Below are 23,216 nucleotides of genomic sequence, written 5' to 3'. Positions count from 1 at the left end.
TATAATCAAGCAAGTAAACATGTATCTTTATATGTAGTCAATACATAAAGAATTAAAAGAAAATTAGGCTTTCCAGTGACTTTATTTATTCGTTATTAGTTGTTAACCCAAAACATCAAAGAAAGGAAACTTGGCAATTCCCTGGCAGATGAGTAGTTAGGTTTCCACGCTTCCACTGCAGAGGACATGGAACTAAGATCCCACATGCCACATGGCACAGCCAGAAAAAGGAAAGGAAACTTTTTAGAAATAAAACATATCACTTTAAACTCTAAGATTGCTGTATTTATAGGCATTCTGTTTTCTTCTAAAAGCAGTTCTATTCTTTAGGATTCAAAATCATGCAGAATAGAACCTGATAAATCTGAATTGGAAAACTCGGGATTTGACGGAATGAGTGAAGAGGAACTGCTAGCAGCTGTTTTAGAGATAAGTAAAAGAGAAGCCTCACCATCTCTCAGTCATGAAGATGATGATAAACCAACCAGCAGCCCTGATACCGGATTTGCAGAAGATGATATTCAAGAAATGCCTGAAAATCCAGACTCTGTGGAAACTGAGAAGCCGAAGACAATCACAGAGCCCGGTAGGTTTAAAGATAAACATCTGTTAAATAAGACACAACTGTCTTAAAAGTTTTATAATAACAAATGACTTCTACATAATGGGAGATGAGATAGATCTGTATGATAGAGCTATAATATTTTTGTGCTCTTTCTCTTCTTTTTCTAACAGAAATGAGAAGTGAATATTGTGAGTTAGTGTCAGAGGCTGGTGGTACAGTATTCCTTGTCCCTTTAGGTGTCAGTTCAGATCAGTTTAGTTACTCAGTTGTGTCCGACTCTTTGCGACCCCATTAACCGCAGCATGCCAGGCCTCCCTGTCCATCACCAACTCCCGGAGTCCACCCAAACCCATGTCCATTGAATCAGTGATACCATCCAACCATCTCATCCTCTGTCATCCCCTTCTCCTTCTGCCTTCAGTCTTTCCCAGCATCAGGGTCTTTTCAAATGAGTCAGCTGTTTGTATCAGGTGGCCAAAGTATTGGAGTTGCAGCTTCAAAATCAGTCCTACCAATGAACACCCAGGACTGATCTCCTTTAGCATGGACTAGTTGGATCTCCTTGCAGTCCAAGGGACTCTCAAGAGTCTTCTCCAACACCACAGTTCAAAAGCATCAGTTCTTCGGTGCTCAGCTTTCTTTATAGTCCAACTCTCACATCCATACATGACCACTGGAAAAACCATAGCCTTGACTAGGCAGACCTTAGTCGGCAAAGTAATGTCTCTGCTTTTTAATATGCTATCTAGGTTGGTCATAACTTTTCTTCCAAGGAGTAACTGTCTCTTAATTTCATGGCTGCAGTCACCATCTGCAGCCAGTGATTTTGGAGCCCAAGAAAATAAAGTCAGCCACTATTTCCACTGTTTCCCCATCTATTTGCCATGAAGTGATGGGACCGGATGCCATGATCTTCATTTTCTGAATGTTGAGCTTTAAGCCAACTTTTTCACTCTCCTCTTTCACTTTCATCAGGAGGCCCTTTAGTTCCTCTTCACTTTCTGCCATAAGGGTGATGTCATCTGCTTAGCTGAGGTTACTGATATTTCTCCCGGCAATCTTGATTCCAGCTTGTGTTTCTTCCAGTCCAGCGTTTCTCATGATGTACTCTGCATATATGTTAAATAAGCAGGGTGACAATATACAGTTTTGATGTGCTCCTTTTCCTATTTGGAACCAGTCTGTTGTTCCATGTCCAGTTCTAACTGTTGCTTCCTGACCTGCATACAGGTTTCTCAAGAGGTTTCCCATCTCTTTCAGAATTTTCCACAGTTTATTGTGATCCACACAGTCAAAGGCTTTGCATAGTCAATAAGGCAGAAATAGATGTTTTTCTGTAACTCTCATGCTTTTTCTATGATCCAGCGGATGTAGGTGTATATCAAAAGAAAAGTTGGTATTCCTGCATTTAAAAATTGTGTCAATTTTTGGTCACTTTTTTCTTACCACTTCTCTCAGAAATTTGTGTAATTCTTTTCTTCATTTTCTCATATCTGAACTTATACCAAGTTTTAATGTATAAATCAAGTTCTCCATTCTTCTTTGGGTTCATCCCTTTAAAACAGTAGAAAGACCACTGAACTAAGAGAGCAGGTCTTGGGTGTCTAGTCTTAGCTCTACCACCTACTAGTTATAAATTTTTTAAAAAGTGATTTAACCCCTTGATAGCTATGAGACGTACTTCACGTGGTTGGAATAAAATGTTAAATAATACATATGTATTATGTTAAGTGGTATACAGATACAAATATTTTTGTGGTAATTATTACATTTTGTTGTTTCTCAAGTTGTCACTGCAAACAACAGAACTGAACCTCCTTGCTTGCGCTATGGGTGTCTTAAGATTTTTAAGTAAAAAAATTTTTACTGCCTCTCCTTCTGGCTATGTCTGACTTTTTTCTGCTGGTACTAAATACTAAGGATTTAGTATCTATATCTATATATAGCTAGCTAATGTGTGTCAGTATGTCAAGCCTAGGATTTTGGAAGTGAAGACAATACTAGTGTATGATAGAACTATTTTTTTATTCTTGGGGTTGTTAGGGCCTTGTCAGTTTTGAATTTTATATACAAGCAAAATAATTAGTATGCCTTCAATTTAACTGGAAACAAAAAGCTTATGATTTTTGTATATAGATGTTTCCTTTTTTTAACATTTTTTATCTCTTGATGGTAAATATCCTTATGAAGTCCCCTTCTCTTACTAAACTAACAATCACTGCCTTTGGAAGTGAATCCTAGATACTAGATCATTTCATCAGTAAGGATTTCAGTATCACTAAAAGATAAGAACTCTTTTCAAAGTAACATATTTTCCATATCATTATCATATGTTAAAAATTAATAATAATTCTAAGGAATGATCAAACCCTCCATAAAGTTTTATTGTTGTTGTTGTTTTTAATTTTTACTTTATTTTGCTTTACAATATTGTATTGGTTTTGCCGTACATTGACATGAATCAGCCACGGGTTCCATAAGGTTTTTATTTTGAAAATTTCAGTCCGGAGAGAAATTGAAAAATAAAATACACACTTTTATACCCTTCACCTAGATTCATTAACATTTTGTCACTTTCTTTTTCCTCTCCCTTCCACACCGCCCCCATGTATATGTGTAGTTGTGCAACAGTTACCCCACAATTAGTGCTTTAAAACAGCTATTTTAATATGTCGTAATTCTACGATTGACTGGTCTTAGATGGTAGTTCTTGTGCTCCCTGTATTGTTGACTGGGCAGTAACATTCAAGATGGCTCACCTTGGCACCTTGGTGGTATTGGTGAGAAGGGTCAGCTGGGATACCTAAATAGCCTCTCTGTTCTTCTGGTCCCCTTTCCCTGGCCATCTCTCTCCTCCTCTTCTCTTCATCTTTTCCATCTCTTCATGTAATCTCAGGGACTCTCCCTTTCCATGTGGTCTCTTCAGCATGGTAGCCAAATGTCTTAAAGGATAGCTCAGGGCTCCCCAGAACACAGAAGGGGCATCTGCCAGGTCTTCTTAATGTATGAAGTGAAATGAAGTCTCTCAGTCATGTCCGACTCTTTGCAACCCCATGGACTGTAGTCTACCAGGCTTCTCCCTCCATGGGATTTTCTAGGCAAGAGTACTGGAGTGGGTTGCCATTTCCTTCTCCAGGGGATCTTCCTGACCCAAGGATTGAACCCAAGTCTCCTGCATTGCAGGCAGATGCTTTACCCTCTAAGCCGCCAGGGAAGCCCTTAATGTATAGGCTCAAAATTAGGACAGAATCAGTTCTGTCACATTTTCTTAAAGCACTCAGAGGATCTGCAAGTGTTCACTGTGAGTTGGACTACACAGAGTTAGAACACCTATATGCATGGTTCATTGGATGCCATCTTTGGAGAAGGAGCATGCACACACTCTTCTTTTTTAATAGAACTATTTGAAATTGCAAGTATCATAATACTTTACCCTGAAACACTTCAACCTGACTGTACATGGAAATTTTCTAATGTAACAGTTAGCATACCTAAGAATGTTAAGAGTGATTCCATATATAGAGATCCCACATATACATTTTCCCATTTATCTGTAACGCATTTTTTACACTTTAAAAAAAAACTCAAACCCAAAGGTTACCCACTGCATTTGGTTGTTAGGTCCCTTTAGTCTCTAGTCAAGGCCGATTTTTCTTTGAAAAACTCCCATTATGAATTGTCCTACTATTCTTTAACAGCTGTTTTAGACTCCTCCCCACACCCCCGCCCCCACTCCATACCCTGAAACTTCAGAGCATGGAGATGGGATCGTTTTTCTCTTTGTTGCCCATTGCCAATTCCAACTGCTTGTCTCCTTTCATCCTAAAAAAAAATCCCTGCTCGTTTGAAGCATGTAAGTTCTGACTTTGCCACATTATCTCTTTCTATAGCTATCTTTTACCTTCCAGTCATTCCACTCCCATCAGCATTCTTAGGGCTCTCAGCATCCTCCTAAACATCCCTATCAACCACCTGGTTTCTCAATTCCAAAGAACTTTTCTTTTTCCCCGTCTTGACAACTGATGAAACTCAAACCAGTAGTTCTCACAGTATGTCTCCAGGCCATCAGTACCATGTAGGAACTTGGTGGAAATGCCATTCTTGACCCCCACCCCACACCTAATGAATGAGAAACTCTGGATGGTGGGGCTCAGCATTCTCTCTTTTGATTCCAGTTGATTCTGATGCTAAAGTTTGAGAAGTACCTCCCTAGATTTTGTCATCATCAGTAACTATCACCTTTGAAATACTGATTTCAGATATCTTTCTCTAACCCTTTTCTCCTCCTAGCTCAAGTAATGTCATTCTTTTATTCTCTTTATTTCCTGCCAAAAAATGTTCAAATTACCACACAGTTGCAGTCATTTCACATGTTAGCAAAGTAATGCTCAAAATTCTCCAAGCTAGGCTTCAACAGTACGTGAACTGAGAACTTCCAGATGTTCAAACTGGATTTAGAGACGGCAGAGGAACCAGAGATCAAATTGCCAACAACTGTTGAATCATAGAAAAAGCAAGAGAATTCCAGAAAAACATCTGCTTCATTGACTACGCTAAAGCCTTTGACTGTGGATGACAACAAACTGTGGAAAATTCTTAAAGAGATGAGAATACCAGACTACCTTACCTGCCTCCTGTGGAGCCTGTATGCAGGTCAAGAAGCAGCAATTAGAACCAGACATGGAACAACGGACTGGTTCCTAATTGAGGAGAGTACATCAAGGCTGTATTGTATATTGTCACCTTGCTTATTTAACTTCTATGCAGAGTACATCATGCGAAATGCCAGACTGGGTGAAGCACAAGCTAGAATCAAGATTGCCGGGAGAAATATCAATAACCTCAGATATGCAGGTGATAACACCCTTATGACAGAAGGCAAAGAGGAGCTGAAGACCCTTGAAAGTGAAAGAGGAGAGTGAAAAAGTTGGCTTAAAACTCAACATTCAGATAACTAAGATCATGGCATCTGGTCCCATCTCTTCATAGCAAATAGACGGGGAAACAGTGGAAACAGTGACAGACTTTATTTTCTTGGGCTCCAGAATCACTGGCTGCAGATGGTGACTGCAGCCATGACGTTTAAAAAATGCTTGCTCCTTGGAAGAAAAGCTATGACAAACCTAGATAGCATGTTGAAAAGCAGAGATACTACTTTGCCAAAAAGGTCTGTGTAGTCAAAGGTATGGTTTTTCTACTAGTCATGTATGGATGTGAGAGTTGGATAAGGAAGGCTGAACGCCAAAGAATTGATGCTTTTGAACTATCATGTTGGAGAAGACTCTTGAGAGTCCCTTGGACTGCAAGGAGATCCAGCCAGTCCATCCTAAAGGAAATCAGTCCTGAGTATTTACTGAAAGGACTGATGTTGAAGCTGCAACTCCAATACTTTGGCCACCTGATGCGAAGAGCTGACTTATTTGAAAAGACCCTGATGCTGGAAAAGATTGAACACAGGAGGAGAAGGGGACAACAGAAGATGAGATGGTTAGGTGGCATCACTGACTAGTGACATGAGTTTGAGCAGACTCAGGGAGATGGTGAAGGACAAGGAAGCCTTGCATGCTGCAATCCATGAGGTCACAAAGAGGTCCAAGTCATGTCACAAAGGACACGACTGAATGACTGAACAACAAAAACTTATTTCAGCAATTACTTGATCTCATTAAGACTTCCAGTCTATTGTCTTCTACTTTTTGGCTCTTCATCACCTCCCTTTTGTTATCACTTCCCTCCCCAGCCTATATGCCATAGTCTGATTCTCTTCTCTCTTGCCTCTGTTCGTTCCTCTGTTGCCTAATGAAATCCCATTTCCCAGCTCAACCATCTTTTTACTCCATACCTTCACCCAAGCAGCTAAAGATTGCTGGAGAAAAATCACACAACTGTGATGACTATACTTTCCTCAAATTCACAGCCACATTGTAACATGGGCACTAAATTCTACTTGTCACTTCTGTTATAGTTCCTTAGTAAATTTCTTTTCTTGGTCTCCATAATGTCTTAAATCTATAGTTCTCCTTCCACATATGATCTGGGCTCACAACTTAGCTGTAGATCTTTCAATGAAAATAGATGCAATCAGATGAAAGCTGTGCCTTCATCTTTGTTATGGAGGAAATGTCCTTATTCTTATTTAAGGCGGTCCCTTCATTCATTCATATCCAGGATCTCATCTACTTGTGCCTTCTAAAGACTGTCTTGAAATTATACTGTTATACTGTTTTTCTTATGCATTTTTCTAAATCACTCTGCTATTTCTTAATATTACCCATTTTAAAGAATCTTATTTTGACCTTGTGTTTCCCTGTAGCTGTTGCCCCTTTTGTTTGCTCCCCTCCCGGAAAAATCCTTTGAAAGAGTCGTTTTACTCAATCTCTCTTTTTTCTTACCATCTCCCATTCTCTTGTCTACGCTCTCAAAGTGGGCTTTTACCCCCACCACTCCACTAAAATGGTCTTTATCAAGTTTATAGTAGCAATATTTCATAAAATCTACCACTCCCTCCTTAACATTTAAAGCTTTATGAACTTTTTTCTATAAACTACTCTTGCCTGGTTTTTTCTTCCTACTAAAGCAACCATTCATCCTAGGGTTTTTTTGGTTTTGATTTTGTTTTCCTCATCAGAACTGTAACTGTTGGAATATTCCCAGAACACTATCCTTAGCTGTCTTTTTTTCTAAAGCTCTCTCTCTAAGTGATCTCATATGTTCCCATAACCTCACATACTGATGGAATATCAAATTCATATCCTTGCCTGGCTCTCTCCCCTAAGCTTTAAACTTACATATTTAAATGCCTACTTGAAATGTCCATTTGGTTGACTGATTTTTAGCCGCCACTCCCCACCCCAGTAACCTTGTACCACATCAGCAAGTGGTATCACCATCCACCGTTTTTTGGTTCAAGCCAAAAATATATTTCCCTTGATTTTTTTGTTTGTTTGTTTGTTTATACCTCATATTCAGTCCGTCAATAGGTCTAGTCTACTATACCTCCAAAATATATCCTGAATCCAATCACTTATCAACATCTTCATAACTATAATCTTCCAACTCTTACTTGGGCCACTACAGTTGATTCCTAATGTCTCTTCCTTCACTCTCACCCCACGACAGACCTTCCTTCATGAACAAAGCTGCCAGCGTAATCTTTCTGAAAACATACATTACCCTTCTGCCTAGAACTTACTGTGGTTTGCCATTACACTTAATCCAGGCTTCTCACTATGGCCTGTCTTCACCTTGCCGCTCTTTCACTCTGCTGTTTTAGCCATACTGATATTCTCTCTTTGTGTCTGTCATGCTAAACTCATTTTCATCTCCAAGCCTTTGCACTTTAGCTCCTTCAGGGCAAGGGTCATCTTGCCTTAATTATCACTATATCCTCAGCTTCTTTAGCAGTACCTGGCACATAGCTTGATTCTCAGTAAATATTTGGAGCGCGTCACATTGCTCATCTCCTGAATCAACTGAAGAGGGAAAGAAAGACTGGTTAAATAAGATTTCACTGTTAACCAAAGAGGGGGGGAAGAGTGTGTGTGCAAAGGTCCAGATGTGAGAAAGGCCATGGTAAATTAATGAACCTTAAAAGTTCAGAATGATCTGCATGGCTAGAACGTAGTGTTGAGGGGGGAAAAAGCAAAAGATGAGCCTAGAGAGTTACACAGTCTCCAGTTTTTACCTGGCCTAAAGTCATGTTTAGAAGTTTGGACTTTTATTTCAAAAGCATTAGGAAGTTATTGAATAATTTTAAGCAAAAGGTATTTGATAAAGATTTGTATTTGAAAAAGATAATTCACTGCAGTGTAGTGCATAATTTAAAGAAGAACCAAAGTATCCTGTGAGAACTATTAGAAAGTTATTACAGTAGCCCAAACCAAAAGTTAATGTACCCTGAGCCAACATTTGGCATTGGGAAAAAAAACAGTTGATGGATTCGAGAGATAGATGGGAAATAACACTTTATCTAATATGAGCAGGTAAATGAGAAGTCAGAATGACTCCCAGATTTCTGTCTTTAAAAAAAAAAAAAAAAACACTGGGTGGACACTTACCCCTTGACTGAAATACAGAATGTAGAAAAGAAGCAGCAGCTTTCATTTGGGATGGGAGAAGCAGCAGATGATCTACTTAGTATAAGAATGTTGAGTTTTTATCATATGGACCCCCTCTGATCCATTGTGCCAGTTCCTTTAAAGTGTGTTTTTTATCTCATAGTCTTATTTGTTTCTAAATCTGAAGTGTTTTTTGTATCCATCTGATAATCTTGTTCTGAAGACAGATGTATATTGAGCTTTTTAGCATCTCACTTTCTTACACCTGTTTGCTATCACATGCATTAATTGCTAGTGTAATTCTAGGATTGTATGAGATATATTGCTACATTGAGTGCTGAAAATTATTGGTTAAGAATTGTGCCTCTGTCACCTATTTTTATGAGTATGTTTTGAATAAAAGTAATAAAAGTCGCTCATTCGTGTCCGACTCTTTGCGACCCCATGGACTGTAGCCTATCAGGCTCCTCTGTCCATGGCATTTTCCAGGCAAGAGTGCTGGAGTGGATTGCCATTTCCTTCTCCAGGGGATCTTCCCAACCCAGGAATCGAACCCAGGTCTCCCACATTGCAGGCAGATGCTTTACCTTCTGAGCCACCAGGGAATCCCCAATAATGTTCACCTTATTTCCTAAAATAGCAGCCTCAACTCCCAAATCTTTTTTCCACTTGAAGTGCTTAACATCAACTAACTTTGAATGTCTCGGTTCCAAATTTCCAGAAGTGGTCTAACTGGTTAACTCTCAGATATTCATTCCTGGTCCAGTAAGCTAAGGCCAAAGGGACAGGCAGGATTTTATATGCTTCAGAGCCACCCCTTCCAGGCTTTGGAAATGATTGTTTCTCCAGAAATGGAGGAGTAAAAAAAAATGTTTTAATTGGAATCATACTGCTTTTTGCACTTAATATATCTTGAATTTCTTTTAATGAATATTCAGAATTAGTTTTAATGGTAAATATTCAGTCAGTTACTGCTGTTGCTAAGTCACTTCAGTCGTGTCCTACTCTGTGCTACCCCATATACGGCAGCCCACCAAGGCTCCTCTGTCCCTGGGATTCTCCAGGTAAGAACACTGGAGTGGGTTGCCATTTCCTTCTCCAATGCATGCATGCATGCTGAGTCACTACAGTCATGTCCGACTCTGTGTGACCCTGTAGACAGCAGCCCACCAGGCTCCTCTGTCCACAAGATTCTCTAGGCAAGAATGCTAGATTGGGTTGCCGTTTCCTTCTCCAATTCAGTCAGTAAGTCAGTTCAACTAAAAAATGACTAGTTGCTGATTTAGTCTAAAACCAAGATGCTGTAAGCGTCAGAGTTGTCTGTATTATGGAAAAGTATTTACCATTTCAGTGGTTCCAGTGCAGTATAGAGGCAGGTAAAGAGCATACACTAATTTTAAAACAGTGTATATGAAACAAGCCTGTAAAGTCAAAATTCTTACTGACTGGCTAAACTTTTTTTTTATGAGAACTTCCTTAACTTGTTGAGGTTAAAGTTTTTGTTTTGGTAAAATGTTTGAGAAGGGAAAGAAGGAAGGAGTTTCCTTGCTTTTCTCCCCACTCTTACCTGTATTAAAAATTACAATGAAATTTCAGGTAACCAGAATAAAATTATACCTATACTGTTTATTCTGGCTAACACTAGAATAAGGAGAAAATATAAAATAGATGCTAATTGTCCAATGGTGATGAATGGGTGCTCTACTGGCTATCCTCCAATCCATGTAAGTGTAAGGAGATATGCTACTAGAACTCAGAACATGCACTGACTGAATGGTCGGAACATCATGCTTCGTTGTTTGGACGTGTGAAGCAGTGGCATTAGCACTGCTGCTGCTGCTAAGTCACTTCAGTCGTGTCCGACTCTGTGACTCCATAGACAGCAGCCCACCAGGCTCCCCCGTCCCTGGGATTCTCCAGGCAAGAACACTGGAGTGGGTTGGCATTTCTTTCTCTAATGCATGAAAGTGAAAAGGGAAAGGGCAGTTGCTCAGTCGTGTCCGACTCTTCACGACCCCACGGACTGCAACCCACCAGGCTCCTCCATCCATGGGATTTTCCAGGCAAGAGTACTGAAGTGGGTTGCCATTGCCTTCTCTGGGCATTAGCACTAGGAGGCTCTAATCTAGAAATTGAGAATGAACAGAAAAAAAAGGAGGATTAATCTTTTTCTTATCTCCCTGGGTAAATGTTTTAAACATAATATGTTGTCATACACTTGTACATGAAATGTTTATTACATATTTTATGTAGCTCTTTTATTTAGAATATGCATATATGATTGTTAATGTAAAAACACTCATGATATACGGTGTAGTAAGGGAAAATCTCAATGATTAGCCTAATCATTCTATCCTAATTCTTACTTTACCCTAAACAATAGTTTATTCCTAGTAATTAGTCATGTGACATAACCTATGAATATGGCTATTTTTTTGTCTCCATCCTTAACCACGGTGCTTCTAATGATTGGTTAAGTTTCAGAACCATTACTGTAGGTCACTGGTTCTCAACTGAGGGCAGTTTTGTTCCCCAGGGGACATTTAGCATGTTGCTTTTGGTTGTCAAAACTGTAGAGGGTGGGGTTGCTACTGGCATCTAGTAGGTAGAGGTCAAGGATATTGCTAAATATTATACAGTATACAGGGCAGCCCTCTCCCCAGTCCAAACAAAAATCCCACCCAAAGTGCCAATAGTACTGAGATAGGGAAGCCCTGATCTAGATGTAGCAAGGGGTGATTGTACGTCCCAAGCAAGTTATGTCTGGGGTTAGGATACATTACTGTTTGAATAATACATGTCACTCTAGTGCAGAGATTTCAGTTTATAAGAGGATTTCCCAGTGATGTTCTGTTCTGCTTCCTCAGATCCTGCCAGTTTTACTGAGATAACTAAAGACTGTGATGAAAATAAAGAGAACAAAACTCCAGAAGGATCTCAAGGAGAGGTTGATTGGCTCCAGCAGTATGATATGGAGCGTGAGAGGGAGGAACAGGAGCTTCAGCAGGCATTGGCTCAGAGCCTCCAGGAGCAAGTAAGAGATATCTCCATATCTGTCTTTTCCAAGAGATAGAGCAATAATAATAGTAAAAAACATTTGTTAAGCACTTTATGTCAGGCGTTGTTCCAGGTGATTTACATACAGTAAATCATTGAGCCACCTAAACTTCCTTTGGGCTTTTTCCTTAGGTTTAAAACAATTATTGATTTTTTTTTTTTTTAATCCAAGTGCAACAAAATGCCTTGTTGGTTACCTCCTATTACCATGATTTGTTGCATGCTAAAGCAAGATGGATTATTGGAGATCATTCCTAGTCCAGCTTTATTTTGTAAGCAGTTAAAACAGCCAATATGCAATCATGATTTTATCATTAATATTTTAAGGCAAAGAATATTGGGTCTCAATTTTAACTGCATTTTATCTAGGGAGCTTTAAAAAGAATACTGATGCCAGGGTTGTTCTATCCCTCAGAAATTCTGAAATAATTGATCTCAGATGTGGTCTGGGCAACTAGATTTCTTTCTTCTTTTTTTTTCCTAAACTTCCAGCAATGATTCTAATGTCCAGGCAGTGTTGAGAACTGCTGCTTTAAAACTGTTTCAGAACCAGCTGTTCTGTATCCTTTTGTTTATAAAAAGTACCTCCCTAATTGCCTTGTCATCAAAAATATATGTATGTCAAACTGTTTTACAAATTGTTTATAGTAATCGTTTCAGAAAACTTACTTTCAGTGGAAAAGAAATTTTATTTCTTGGCAATAGTTCCTCATAGGGCATGCATGCGTGCTCAGGCATGTCCAACTCTGCAACCCTGTGGACAGTAGCCTCCTAGGCTCCTATGTCCATAGGATTCCCCAGGCAAGAATACTGGGGTGGGTTGCCCTTTGCAGAAAAAGAGAAAATTCAGAGAAAACAAGGGGAAAAAAAAAGAAAAAATTTCAGCAACCCTCCTTTTCACAAAGATATATTTTTCTTGTCAGCTGACCTGGTTAAAATTGTCTTATTTTTCTCAGATGTGAGGATTATGAGATGAAGGTTTCTTTAGTTTGGCACACTTTCTTGTTTAGTCACTAAGTTGTGGACATAACTTTCTGCGACCCCTGGATTGTAGCTCCCCAGGCTCTCTGTCCATGGGATATCCCAGGCTAAAACACTAGAATGAGTTGCCATTTCCTTCCCCAGGGAATCTTCCCAACCCAGGGGTTGAACCTATGTCTCCTGTGTTGGCAGGCAGATTCTTTACTGCTGAGCCACCGGGGAAGCGTGCATCATTCTATTAATTACTAAAAAAGAGTCCTTTACTGTCTTGTCTCAACGTAGACTTTATATACTTGGATAAATTTAAGTAATCATATTTCCTCTTAGCGAACACCTCTGTGACTTTATTGAACACAGTATTATTGCTCCCAGGACTATAATGCAGAATACCTCATTCTAAGCTTCTTATATATTTAACTTTAGAAACAAGTCTAGAATTGAGAAAAGTATAAAAACAGTTTTATACTTTTTTCGTTACTCATGCATTCTTTGTAAATTATCTTTTCTCTCAAGATGAAAGGGAAAATTTGTAGCCAACATTTTCCTATTCCTTTTTATAATTAGTATCTAGTTGAGACATTTTCAGAGGTACTTTTTTTCTTTAAAGAAAACCTCAGATATATTAGAAAAGCATAGAAATCTATGAATAGTATTTTGTGGAAATTTTGTTTTATCTTGTCATAAATGTAAGCTCAGTGATGTGGTAGAGCCAGCTCCTTGTCAGCTTAGGAGAGCCCACTATACATAGCTCTTCCCAAATCTGCAGTCAGAGTTACATTGGTAGTTTAAAACTGGCCATAGTAGGAAGACAGTTTTGGAAAAAATAAAGAACTCCATCTCTCTCAAGAGGTCATATTCTAAACATTCATAAGTTTATAGAAAGAATTATTAGCAAATATGTTCAGAGCAGCTGGTTTTATCCTTATTAAGTAAGTTTAATTAATACTTCTTTAAATACCTTAGTTTTGTCCTTGTTCCTTTAGGAGGCTTGGGAACAGAAAGAAGATGATGACCTCAAAAGAGCTACAGAGTTAAGTCTTCAAGGTATGGAGATTACTTTAATTACATTTTTTTTGTATGATGAAATGTATCACACACAGGAGTATATCAAATGTTTTTATCATTTTTAATAACAATAACAAATTTGAACCCCTCCCAGGTAAAGAAATAGAACCTTAAAAGTTACTTGTATACCCGTTCCCTCCCTCCCAGAGGAAACCAAACACTCAAACATAATTATCTCATCTCTTAGTTTTCCATCTTTTTGTTATTTTTCTCTACTGTCTGGAAAGTTTCTCCAACATTATCACCAACTTCAAACTTTTCTTAGTATAGTATGTCTATTATACTTCTAATTTTCAAGAACTGGTTTGTGATTGCTACTTTTTATAAGATCTTGGGGTAGGGTGGTTCATGAAAGCAATATCATCTCAACTCTGAGGATATTAAACATAGTTTTTGTGTGCATTTGACATTTTCATCTCCCTGAGTAGATTCTCTTTTCTCCATTTTGCTCTGTCCTGTGTGTTTATTTTGGTCTCTATATTCCGTGTTAGAACCTTTCCTCAGTTATCTAATAATCCTCAGTCTCTAGTAATCCTTGGCTGTCAACTCATGATTAAGAGTTGGGAATTGAAGACTTCCTGGTGGTCCAGTGGTTAAGATTCCACCTGCCAATACAGGGGACACAGGTTCAGTCCCTGGTCCAGGGAGATCCCACTTGCTATGGAGCAACTAAGCCTGTGCGCCACACCTACTCAGCCCACATTGTAGCCTGAGAGCCATGAACAAACAAGAAAAGCCACTGCAATGAGAAGCCCATGCACCAGAACAAAGAATAGCCCCAGTTCACTGCAACTAGAGAAAGCCCGTGCACAGCAGTGAAGACTCAGCACAGCCAAAAAATAAATAAATCTTTTTTATTAAAAAAACGAGTAGGGGACTAAAAAGATTATTCAAGCTCTGGGTATATGAATAGCTAGAGCTTGTCAACTTTGAGTTTTATAGGATTTTGCTATTTAGGGGATGGTATTAATATTTTAGGCCTCCCCTTGGGCTGGTAAGATTCCTAAAGAAAGTGTTCTAGTTTTATGCCTTTGCCTAAAGGTAAAAGATGTGGCTGCCAGAGTTTTGGAAGCCAAGTATAGGAATAGTCGGCCTGCTGGGGGTCAGGGTGGGAGTTACTCACATCTTTGAATATGCACACTGTGGTCTCCTCCCATGTTCGGTATGGTAGTCCCTTGTGCCTGGAATCTGCCAATCCAGAGACTGTTTTACCAACTCTCCAGAGAGCAAAGCTCTAGACTTCTGTCATTGCCCAGCAGCATAAAGTAGGGTTGGGGAGTGGCTCTAGGAGTCTGTAACTCAAACATTTTCCCTAATCCTTATTTTTATCCTCTTCTTAGCCTCCAATTTCAGAGGTACGTGGTATTTCCAAGTTGTGTCTTTTGAAGACCCTGTGATATAAATTGGATTGGTTCTCAACTTTTCCATTACCGACTTAGGTTTTGGCTTTGACTATCTTAGGTCTGCTAAGTCTGTCACCCCTGTATATTCCACCTTCCAGAATTTTGATGCTGTAATCTCTTCCTGTTCTTCCCATTCTTAAGTGTTCATGACTTTTAAACAAGCATAAAACAAGTCTTTGTTTCTGTACAAATGCTCCTGGGATTTTTTATTTGAAGCCATTAGTGTAGATGGATTCTTCCAGTGCAAGCACATCATTAAGGAGGAAAAGAAAAAAATGGATCTTGGATTTATTTATCTATTTAGTGTATTTTAGGTAAAACTTAGTTAAATGTTGAATTTCCATTATTTCTGTTCAAAGTATGGTTTAATATTGAAGAAAATGAAAGGATGTTGATCTTTTTATGGTCTCTCTTCTATGAAATACTTTATGTTTGCTGGTGGCACATCTATAATATGCACCAAATGTGTTAAATCTAACATATACTTATGGGTATTCAGTGAATCTGAATTATCTAACATATTTTTATTATATGTTAGAACAAATTATATTCTAGACAAATAATTTATATATGTCTGACACTAAACATGGACATCACCAGATGGTCAACACCAAAATCAGATTGACTCTATTCTTTGCAGCCAAAGATGGAGAAGCTCTATACAATCAGCAAAAACAAGACCGGAAGCTGACTGTGGCTCAGATCATGAACTCCTTATTGCCAAATTCAGACTGAAATTGAAGAAAGTAGGGAAAAACACTAGACCATTCAGGCATGACCTAAATCAAATTCCTTATGATTATACAGTGGAAGTGAGAAATAGATTTAAGGGCCTAGATCTGATAGGTACAGTGCCTGATGAACTATGGACAGAGGTTCATGACATTGTACAGGAGACAGGGATCAAGATCATCCCCATGGAAAAGAAATGCAAAAAAGCAAAATGGCTGTCTGAGGAGGCCTTACAAATAGCTGTGAAAAGAAGAGAAGCGAAAAGCAAAGGAGAAAAGGAAAGACAGAAGCATCTGAATGCAGAGTTCCAAAGAATAGCAAGGAGATATAAGAAAGCCTTCCTCACCGATCAATGCAAAGAAATAGAGGAAAACAACAGAATGGGAAAGACTAGAGATGTCTTCAAGAAAATTAGAGACACCAAGGGAAGATTTCACGCAAAGATGGGCTTGATAAAGGACAGAAATGGTCTGGACCTAACAGAAGCAGAAGATATTAAGAAGAGGTGGCAAGAATACACAGAAGAACTGTACAAAAAAGATCTTCACGACCCAGATAATCACGATGGTATGATCACTCACCTAGAGCCAGACATCCTGGAATGTGAAGTGAAGTGGGCCTTAGAAAGCATATGAACAAAGCTAGTGGAGGTGATGGAATTCCAGTTGAGCTATTTCAAATTCTGGAAGATGATGATGCTGTGAAAGTGCTGCACTCAATATGCCAGCAAATTTGGAAAACTCAGCAGTGGCCACAGGACTGGAAAAGGTCAGTTTTCATTCCAATCCCAAAGAAAGGCAATGCCAAAGAATGCTCAAACTGCCGCACAATTACACACATCTCACATGCTAGTAAAGTAATGCTCAAAATTCTCCAAGCCAGGCTTCAGCAGTACATGAACTGTGAACTTCCAGATGTTCAAGCTGGTTTTAGAAAAGGCAGAGGAACCAGAGATCAAATTGCCAACATCTGCTAGATCATCAAAAAAAAAGAGAGTTCCAGAAAAAACATCTATTTCTGCCTTATTGACTATGCCAAAACCGTTGATTGTGTGGATCACAATAAACTGGAAAATTCTTCAAGAGATGGGAATACCAGACCACCAGACCTGCCTCTTAAGAAACCTATATGCAGGTCAGGAAGCAACAGAACTGGACGTGGAACAACAGATTGGTTCCAGATAGGAAAAGGAGTACGTCAAGGCTGTATATTGTCACCTTGCTTATTTAACTTATATGCAGAGTACATCATGAGAAACGCTGGGCTGAAAGAAGCACAAGCTGGAATCCAGATTGCCGGGAGAAGTATCAATAATCTCAGATATGCAGATGACACCACTCTTATGGCAGAAAGTGAAGAGGAACTAAAAAGCCTCTTGATGAAAGAGGAGAGTGAAAAAGTTGGCTTAAAGCTCAACATTCAGAAAATGAAGATCATGGCTTCTGGTCCCATCACTTCATGGGAAATAGCTGGGGAAACAGTGGAAACAGTATCAGACTTTATTTTTTGAGGCTCCAGAATCACTGCAGATGGTGACTGCAGCCATGAAATTAAAAGACGCTTTACTCCTTGGAAGGAAAGTTATGACCAACCTAGATAGCATATTCAAAAGCAGAGACATTACTTTGCCAACAAAGATCCGTCTAGTCAAGGCTATGGTTTTTCCAGTGGTCATGTATGGATGTGAAAGTTGGACTGTGAAGAAAGCTGAACGCCGAAGAATTAATGCTTTTGAACTGTGGTGTTGGAGAAGACTCTTGAGAGTCCCTTGGACTGCAGGGAGATCCAGTCAGTCTATTCTAAAGGAGATCAGTCCTGGGTGTTCTTTAGAAGGACTGATGCTAAAGCTGAAACTCCAGTACTTTGGCCACCTCATGGGAAGAGTTGACTCATTGGAAAAGACTCTGATGTTGGGAGGGATTGGGGGCAGGAGGAGAAGGGGACGACAGAGGATGAGATGGCTGGATGGCATCACTGACTCGATGCACGTGAGTTTGGGTGAACTTCGGGAGTTGGTGATGGACTGGGAGGCCTGGCGTGGTGCGAATCATGGGGTCGCAAAGAGTCGGACACAATTGAGTGACTGAACTGAACAAATTATATTCTCTTTTTCAGTTTCATTCCTTTCTTAAGAGTGTTGTCCTCTTTGATATACATGTTTAAAACAAAGGGAAACATTTCTTTTACATAACTGGTGCCTGAATTGTTATTCCCTAGAGTAGGCTGGGTGAGTTGGAACCCTAATAAAAATATGTCTTTTGTTTCTTAGGATGATAAATATGTACTTCCAGCTGTTTTTCCTTTTCCCAACTGTATCTCTTTGTGTCTATTCTGAGAGCTTTTACAAGACTTTGTCTTTGTGTTCTTCAGAGTTTAACAACTCTTTTCTGGATTCATTGGGTTCTGATGAGGACTCTGGAAATGAAGATGTTTTAGATATGGAGTACACAGAAGCTGAAGCTGAGGAACTGAAAAGAAATGCTGAGGTGGGTGACATTATATTCCTTTTGTAAAACAACTGGTCGTGTTATCAATACTCCTCCTCCTGCTCCTTAGCTTCAAAGGACATGGCCATTGTCCATTGCAGGTTCATTTCTGCCCCTTTGGCAGCCATCAAATGGTCCTCACTTTTCTCTTGAGCTTTACTTCTCATTACTTACACAGAATATTCAAAACAAAATGAAAGAGAAAAAAAAAAAACAGAAATACATCCTTGACAGCCTTATGTACATGTTCAGTTCAGTCGTGTCTGACTTTTTGAGACCCCGTGAATTGCAGCACGCCAGGCCTCCCAGTCCATCACCAACTCCTGAAGTTCACTCAGACTCCTGTCTATCGAGTCAGTGATGCCATCCAGCCATTTAGGTAATAACTTAGTAATAGCTCTCAAAGTTACATATATGTTAAATCACTTTCAGTTTTACCAAAACTGTTTTAAGGTTAAATACTAAAACTAGTTGATTGTTACTCAGTGAAAACTGTTGAATTAATAACTTTTAACTAGAGCTCTTGGAATCTTTTTTTAACCCTTTTTTCCCCCCTAAATAATTGCTTTTATCCCATTTTCCAATTTTTTTTATAATTTTGATTACCCAGATCTCACTGTTCTAACTTCTGTTTATTTTATATAATTTTTAGCTAACACTGAGCATTTAAATTTTCTTTTTTCATTATAATATTAAGGAACTGTGTATGATTATAATGTTTTCTATATTTAGGATTTTCTTCTTTAAGGAAATCCTCAGAAATAAATTACTGCGTCAGAGTACTTGAACATTTTAATTGCTTCTGGCTTCAGTTCAGTTCAGTTCAGTCACTCAGTCGTGCCCAACTCTTTGCGACCCCATGAATCGCAGCACGCCAGGCCTCCCTGTCCATCGCCAACTCCCGGAGTTCACCCAAACTCATGTCCATCGAGTCAGTGATACCATCCAGCCATCTAATCCTCTGTCGTCCCCTTCTCCTGCCCCCAGTCCCTCTCAGCATCAGAGTCTTTTCCAATGAGTCAGCTGTTCGCATGAGGTGGCCAAAGTACTGGAGTTTCAGCTTTAGTATCATTCCTTCCCAAGAACACCCAGGGCTAATCTCCTTTAGAATGGACTGGTTGGATCTCCTTGCAGTCCAAGGGACTCTCAAGAGTCTTCTCCAACACCACCGTTCAAAAGCATCAATTCTTCGGTGTTCAGCTTTCTTCACAGTCCAACTCTCACATCCATACATGACTACCTATAGATATATTTCTTTCCAATTTCTTCCCCAAATTATTTTGTATAGTAATGCCTGAAGTGCATGAGTATCACTTTCCAGTTTTATTTTCTTTTCCTTAAAATATTTAAAATGTTAAAGTTTATCCATAATCCCTACAACAATATAGCAACTCTTTTCATTAAATTCATTCTGTTTTTTAGTGCTTAACCATTAACGTTATCTATTCATATAGATCTACAGTTATATTGTGTATGCTCATGTAGGTTTTAAAAACAAGTTAACATTTTGCTGAACCATGTTTTGTTTTGTTTTGTTTTCTTTAAATAACTGAATAATATTGAACTGAGTTGAAATACCTGTAACCTTTAACTGTTACTGGGCGTATTTTAGTTCCAGTTATTCATTATTATAGATAATACTACAGTGAATGGTTTTATACATATATACATTTTCTTTTGAATTACTTTTTTAGAATAAATTCTTAGTTGGGAGTATAATTCTTGGGTCAAAAGACATGAATAGTACCAACCACTGAGTTTTTTATTGAGTCTAACCCCCCACACATTGAAACTTCCCATGTCAGCTCTGATAATAAATTTAGTGTTTTGCTTTTATACAAATTAAGAGTTGAAAGTCATGCCCACTTCTGTTTTCCAGACAGGAAATCTTCCTCATTCCTATCGGCTCATCAGTGTTGTCAGTCACATTGGTAGCACTTCTTCTTCAGGTAAATGGACATTAGAATTTCAGTATTTTATAAATGGACCAGTCAGCATTTACTCCTTATTGAGTTTCTCTGAGCCTAGCTTTGTGAGGTGTGAGTTGAATGCATCGTGGAAAACTTTGAACCCTGGGGGCCCCTTCTCAGAGCCTTAGCCAGGAGGCCGACTGCTGAGGAGGAAAGAACGCCAGCTATGCGATTGGGCCCAAGTCCACGCAAGTGAACCCAGCCCAGGGTCATCCTGGGGTGCCATGAGGCACCAGAGCAAAGGTGTGTCACTTGGAGGTGCTCAATAAATGAATCTTTTGAGAAAAAAGAAAACCTTTGAAATATTTTCTTTTATCACATTGTGTGTGTTAATAGGTGCAGCTGTTCTGATTTTTCTATTCACAAATGACCCAGATTTCTCTAAGCAAAATATGTGTATCAGAAAAGTTGTCCTAGCATAGCATATTTGCCCCTTGCTGTTTAGTTGCTCAGTCGTGTCCGACTCTTTGTCCGACCCCGTGGAGTAAAGCCCATCAGGCTCCTCTGTCTGTAGGATTCTCCAGGCAAGAATCCTGGAGTGGGTTGCCATTTCCTTCTCCAGTATTCCCCCCTTAAATTTCTGTAATTCTTAAATGGGTTTTACAAATATTGTTGGAAGTAAGGTGAAATGGGGTTGGGTGTTTCTGACATTTCCTGTACCTGAGAAAAATTCAGTATTTTATTTTTAAAAATTTAATTTTTATTTCTTTCAGGTCACTACATTAGTGATGTGTACGACATTAAGAAGCAGGCATGGTTTACATATAATGACCTAGAGGTATCTAAAATCCAAGAGGCTTCTGTTCAGAGCGATCGAGATCGGAGTGGCTACATCTTCTTTTATATGCACAAGTAAGAAGCATTGCCCAGTCTGAAGTTTTAGGTTTAAAATCTGCTTAACTCTTTTCTTTTTTCTTTAAGGATAAAGTGTACCCATCAGTTAAATTGGTTGACAATTTATTATTTTTATTAGGGCTCATATCTTGATATTTCCAAAATGTTTTTTCTCTTAACTCAGCATTAACTACTCATCTCACAGTAAAATGTAGATATAGAGCTTATTATGATGGAAGCTGTCCTGTTATTGTCTTTTATTATATCAGCTAGAAGATCTGAGTTACATAGATGGGAAATACATAGCCTTTCTATCAAAGCTAGCTGTTGCCATTCCCCCTCTAAGTATTTTCAAGAATCAGCACATGGGGTTAAGATAATAATAAAATGAATGAGCTGCTTATTTAATACAATTTAGGCATCAATGGGATAATGCAGGCTTTATCAATGTCTATTTTTCTGTCTGTCCTTGTATTTGCTCACTGAATTTCCTGTTTAATTTTTTTGGGTTTTATTTTAAGGGAGATATTTGATGAGCTGCTGGAAACAGAAAAGAACTCTCAGGCACTTAACCTGGAAGTGGGGAAGACCACTCGTCAGGTTTCATGAGCAAACCCCTGGGTTGGCAGTGTGCACTGCGTATTCTCTCTTACTGCCACCCACTTCGCTTTCCTCTGTCTGAGAAGAATTTGGAACTCTACTTGATGCGGGAGCAACAAACAGCTCAGGGCCAAACCAAAAGACGAAAACTGCAATTATGCGGAACGCTCCATATTAATTGTTTTATGGAAACTGGTCTCACATCTGTAGCTGATTATCCTTTTTTTTCTCCTACAAGAGTGGCACTTCCTTTTGTCTTAGGAATACATGTTGTAAATATATATATATATATATGTACATACACATATATTTGTGGAATGAATGGAGCCTTAAAGAGTTAGAATAGGCCACCAGAGTATGCCTGCTCAAAATTAATAGCACAGCAGTTTGGAAAAGAAAAGTTGTCAAAGAGTCCATTCACCTGAGAAATGTATGAAGATATACATATCATTTGGCATTTAGCTTCTATGTTCCTTGAGTAATTTCACTCAAGTCTGATCTCTCATGTGTGTTTCTTATTAGTAAAGTTCACTGGAAAGCCAGCTCTCCATGTTACACTAATGACAGTTTGTCCTCCTGGCAAAGGAGGGGCATTTTTGCCATCTGACTTGAGGAGCTTTTATAAAAAAAATATGTATTTCATGGATTTGTAATGCTTTTGCTGTTTACATGCAGTCCCAAGAAATGGATTTTTGGTGCTTTGGAATGTGCTGTGTTGCCACATTTGATATTCATTGTACACTTTGTGTTTTCTTTCAAAAGAATCCTTCACACAGTATGTTCATTGTGTATCATCTGTATTGTGGTGAAGATAGAATCTTTTGTTTTTCTTCTGTGTTTTTCTTCCATGGAGCAAGCATTACCCTAACAGACTGAAGCAAAAACTGTAAGAGGTAGGAAAGTGATGTCCCAGTTGGGACTCCCCAACAAGAATACCTAAGGAAAACGAAGAATACTAGCATCTCTGTCTCCCAAACATAGAGAGGTCAGGAGGAGTATTCTTGTGTTCAAGCTGAAACTCTGGACCACTAAAGCTGAAAGCCCTGCTGCAAAGGTGAAATTAAGCATGTGAGCTGCGGGAAAAGCTTAACCATTAATCATTTGCCTTGCTATTCAAACAGGGTGAGAATTAAAATGTGATAGGTTTAGGTAATTCCAGAAGCTAACAAATAACAAAGGTGCATAATAGATTTATTACTTTCTAGGTGCTTTGAGTTGAGGTCAAATGGGGGTGCAACATTTAAGTGAGTTATATCACTCAGCTGACATAACCTGCTTGGTTAAGCAGCTTGTGAAACCACATAAAGAATGAGTTTGAGAGTAGAATTCTCTTCCTAAAATAATTTTGTGAGCCCAGGAATCATTAGGATCACACAGAGTTAAGTATAGCAAAATGAAACCTTCGACATTTTCTTTCATTTTTAAGTCCATCATCACAGAAGATACAACATCTTTCCTAGAAGATT

The 23,216-nt window shown here is 38.8% G+C and overlaps 1 protein-coding gene across 1 annotated transcript in view; it reads left to right on the top strand.

Moving 5' to 3' along the window:
• The window catches only part of USP37 (ubiquitin specific peptidase 37), a 77,313-nt gene extending 55,469 nt beyond the window's left edge, over positions 1–21,844 (top strand). Inside the window, exons 17-23 of the mRNA XM_052664149.1 lie at positions 331–586; positions 11,490–11,656; positions 13,644–13,704; positions 18,231–18,346; positions 20,226–20,295; positions 21,030–21,168; positions 21,672–21,844. Coding sequence (XP_052520109.1) covers positions 331–586; positions 11,490–11,656; positions 13,644–13,704; positions 18,231–18,346; positions 20,226–20,295; positions 21,030–21,168; positions 21,672–21,759 — 897 coding nt within the window. The 3' untranslated portion in view covers positions 21,760–21,844. The remainder of the gene's footprint in view (positions 1–330; positions 587–11,489; positions 11,657–13,643; positions 13,705–18,230; positions 18,347–20,225; positions 20,296–21,029; positions 21,169–21,671) is intronic.
• Positions 21,845–23,216: the final 1,372 nt, after the last annotated feature.

Source organism: Budorcas taxicolor, chromosome 2, assembly GCF_023091745.1.
Source record: "Budorcas taxicolor isolate Tak-1 chromosome 2, Takin1.1, whole genome shotgun sequence".
Classification (NCBI taxonomy): Eukaryota; Metazoa; Chordata; class Mammalia; order Artiodactyla; family Bovidae; genus Budorcas; species Budorcas taxicolor.
This window is presented reverse-complemented; position numbering and strand designations above follow the sequence as displayed.